Source organism: Tachysurus fulvidraco, chromosome 9 (genome assembly GCF_022655615.1).
Source record: "Tachysurus fulvidraco isolate hzauxx_2018 chromosome 9, HZAU_PFXX_2.0, whole genome shotgun sequence".
Lineage (NCBI taxonomy): Eukaryota > Metazoa > Chordata > Actinopteri > Siluriformes > Bagridae > Tachysurus > Tachysurus fulvidraco.
In genome coordinates this window covers 10,600,266-10,604,001 of record NC_062526.1, presented here as the reverse complement: position 1 = coordinate 10,604,001, position 3,736 = coordinate 10,600,266, and the positions used below count along the sequence as shown (strand labels likewise).

At 39.2% G+C, this 3,736-nt stretch overlaps 1 protein-coding gene and 1 long non-coding RNA gene across 2 annotated transcripts; one reads left to right on the top strand and one right to left on the bottom strand.

Moving 5' to 3' along the window:
- Positions 1-90: 90 nt before the first annotated feature.
- Positions 91-1,236, bottom strand: LOC125145546. The gene is made up of 2 exons (XM_047818790.1): positions 956-1,236; positions 91-834 (listed from the first exon to the last, which is right to left on the bottom strand). The coding sequence occupies exons 1-2, from the start codon at positions 1,100-1,102 to the stop codon at positions 286-288; spliced, it is 696 nt and encodes a 231-aa protein (XP_047674746.1). The 5' UTR covers positions 1,103-1,236; the 3' UTR covers positions 91-285.
- A 76-nt stretch (positions 1,237-1,312) lies between these two features.
- On the top strand, positions 1,313-3,464 carry LOC113637616. Its single transcript, XR_003439409.2, has 3 exons — positions 1,313-1,500; positions 2,928-3,192; positions 3,301-3,464. It is a non-coding gene; the product is annotated as an uncharacterized LOC113637616 (long non-coding RNA).
- The last annotated feature ends 272 nt before the right edge of the window (positions 3,465-3,736 follow it).

Genomic DNA, 3,736 nt, shown 5'->3' with positions numbered 1-3,736 from the left:
TATAAAACCTGCAGGACAGCCGATGGGCTGGAAGGCTTTAGGCTAATATCCTTAATCAGCTCTGAACAGTTGCTTTTGTTATGTAAACAATGTGGGGCCAAACTGAGCCACTTCAAGGAAACTTGTGTTTCACTTTGCCATCTTAGGGAGAAATCAACACACATGTTTTTTTTTTTCCTTTGTTGCTGAGATTTATTGATAAAAATAGTACAAAATAAAATAAAGAAACCAACCATTTGTACACATATTTACAAATAATATTAAAAAGTGAGTACATTCCAGCAATCACTCACAATCCTGGCACTGCCATGGTATCTCCCGTCTGCATTTACCACATGTGTATCTGTAGCAGTGAACACATCGCACAGTGGCAAGATTGTTCTTGCATTGGTGTTTGACCTGACACACGGCTCTTTTTCCAGGGCTAGGTGTGGAGGGTTGTGTCCGAAGCAATTGTTCTTTTCTTGCCTTCTTCGCACACATATGAGAGTTAGCCAACTCTCTTGCAAGCTCCACCAGGAAGTCCACCCGTCTTTCCTGCCTTCCGGTGCATGCTTGATACAGCACATGTGCATTCAGTGCTGCCATGTCAATCATGTTATAGAACACGGCAACTGGCCAGCGCCGTGTCCCTGTGCGGACAGTGTACTCCCGCACCATCTGGTCCATCACATCCACGCCGCACTTTGTGGTGTTGTAAAGGGTGACAGTGTTTGGCTTCCTTTTGGTGGTATTATCAGTCTGAATCACGCTGTGCATGCTGCTAAGAATGTAGACGGTCTTCTTCCGTTTGGGCGCATACGCCGTCAGCGTAGCAGCAGTGGTTGAAAACACCTAATAAATAAGATAAATTGTTATTTTCATAGCACTTTTACACACAATGACACACTTGGCAGTGTTGATTCTATAAATTAGAAACACATAAACATAGAACCACAAAAGACCTGCAACATGCCTGAGTGGTGAATTCATTGCGATCTGTGTGTCTAGCGGATTGAGGGATTTCCCGGCGAATCTTGTTGACTGCCGAGGATGGTGGTTTTCCGGCTAAGAAGTTTATGCGCAAGTGACAGCGATGTGAAGAAATTGTCCGTGGTAACATTTCTGCCCTTGTCTAGGAATGGTTCCATCAGAATCATCACTACATTTTCAGACAGTCTCTCTCCACTGGGACGACTAGGGTCCTTGCCAAGATATGGGAGGACATTACAAATGTACTTGTATTTTAGGTCGCAAGCCACCCAAAACTCGATCCCAAACTTGTCAGGTTTAGTTGCAATATACTGCAGGAAACAGCAGCGAGTCTTTGACGGGAAAAGCTGTTCATCAACGGTGATATATAGACCAGGGTTGTAGGACGTGATGCAATTGGTGACAAAGATTTTATCCACCTCAGCACAAAAGGAATTAGCAGCCCTCCCTCCCCAACACATACAAACAAGCCACCAGCAACCATTCACACACACACACACACACCCAACCCCCCTGCAGATTGCTCAGGTAATGACCGTATTTACACATGAATTGATGCTAATGATAGCCAAAAGACTAGCCAGTTAGCATCCACTTGGCTAAAGTAGGGTTCCAAATCTCTGGGACTTCTATAACATATTAACACTATTTTAATGGTCCATTGAAATCTGGATATTCTGTTTACACATGTAATAGAAAAATGCTGTGAATAACAAAAATGAACATGTCTTTTAATTCTATCAATTTGAATCCTTTAATTGCAATCGAGTTTAGCTGTCTTACCAACTTGTGCTCTTTACATACTACCCAGAACAAAAGATATTTGTCCTTAATACAAACAAATGGTTTTATCTCAGTTAGAATAATTAATTCCTAATCCTTTATATGTTGTTTCCATATTATTAATAAATCTAGGTGAGCCCTACTTAATAACTACTTAATAATTCAAATATATAAAGGCACTAAATCAAGCATTAATAATTCTAATGCTGCCAAAATAACAACTTATGTGCATGTTTATTAGATATGAATTTATATCTACATGCATAAGTGTTATTCATCTCTATGTTGGCGACAAATTTAAACATGCAGGAATTTATGAGTTTTAATCTCTATGGGGCGTTTCTGCACATATTCCCATTGTTCTGATATCTTCCTTCTGAAAACAAAAAGCACTCTATATAGGCTATGAATTGATGTCTATTATAAGACTTAAATAGAAGTGTTTACAGTTATAAAGTGTTACAAAGACATTTGATCTTCAGTCAGGACATGGAAATAATTAAATTTTGCCTAGTTTATTCAGAAAATACATTAGATGCATGAGTTTCATGAGTGAAATCGTGTCAACGATTTTGATATTTGTGGACCTGGGGTTCAAATTCACAACTTTCCGATTTGTAATCCAACACCCCAACACCTTATCCACTGATACCACTTGTCTTAATCTGACAGAATGTTAACATGAAGAACGTATTGACTCCATAGTGAAAGCTCTCATAGGAACATGACTCAACAAAATGTCAGCAGTAGAAATGAGACTGCCTGATACTTCTGGTTTAAGAGGACAGACTCAAGAGGATAAATCCTTACCAGCTAGAGGGAGATGAACTCTGGTATTTCTTGCATCATATTAATCCAACTCTGAAAGCTCTGGCATCATGTTTCTATTTTTCAGTTCAATTACCTTCAAATTTTCAACCATAGTATGACAGACATTTAGTGTGAATGTTATAGTAAAGATTTATATTGTTATCATTACAAAGAAATCCTTGACCATAAACTACTGTACATCTATTGCTCGGTCCCAGTAAGTTGGATTACACTTGCAACTAAAGCTATTGTTTATATTACAATTTTTTCTTATAAGTTTCCTAAAAGACTGCATAACTTAATGACAGCATGGACCTCATGACAGATCTTTTATCCCATCAGCTGTTTATGTTCCTTTTCAGCATTCTCTTCATGACCGCAAACCCACTTTGCTTTACCGTCACTCAGTTCAGATCCAATTGCCTTCCCACTCTCCTGGCTTTGTGGCAGTTGGTGGCTGGACCCTGATGGAAACATTGTGTCCTGTTGAGTGTTTCATAATGAGTGGAAGTCAGTGGGAGCCATGATGTGGCATGGAGAAAGACGTAGGTGTCTGCATCCCAGGAGGAATGATCTACACTGTTGGCAGGCAAGAGTGCGTGTTACCTGTGTCAGCACTGTGGAAAAGTAAGTCTTATAAGAATGTTGGTGATTTTGTATACTTTATTCAGTAAAGTTGTTGCTCCAGTCATGCTTTTTTTTTTGTCATTCATTTTGACGAATGGCGTCCAACAGTGCAGTTCATGGTGAGCTGACCTTCTCACGGCTACGCACCACAGATCTGTCAAATCCTAAGCTGAGACTGATGTACCCACAGCATGCTGGCTTGAATAAAGCCCCCTTCAGAAAAAAATCTATAGATGATTTCATTGTAATCTGAAGTTGCTTTTCAAATTAAAGATGCCACCATGAGAAATATGTAAGACCACTCTGCCTTAATTTACTCATCATATATACAGTAGTTTATAGCCAGGGTCAAATAAAACATTGAGTTGAAGACAAATGCTGAACTGACATTGACGACGATATTCGGAACCAGAGTTGTAAAACCTAATTAATAAATAGGTTATTGATTACGTTGTACAACATCATGAAAAATAGGACACTTTAATAGGAACAGGAAATACTTGCACATTCATCCAGATATCCATACAGTCATCAATTAGCAGCA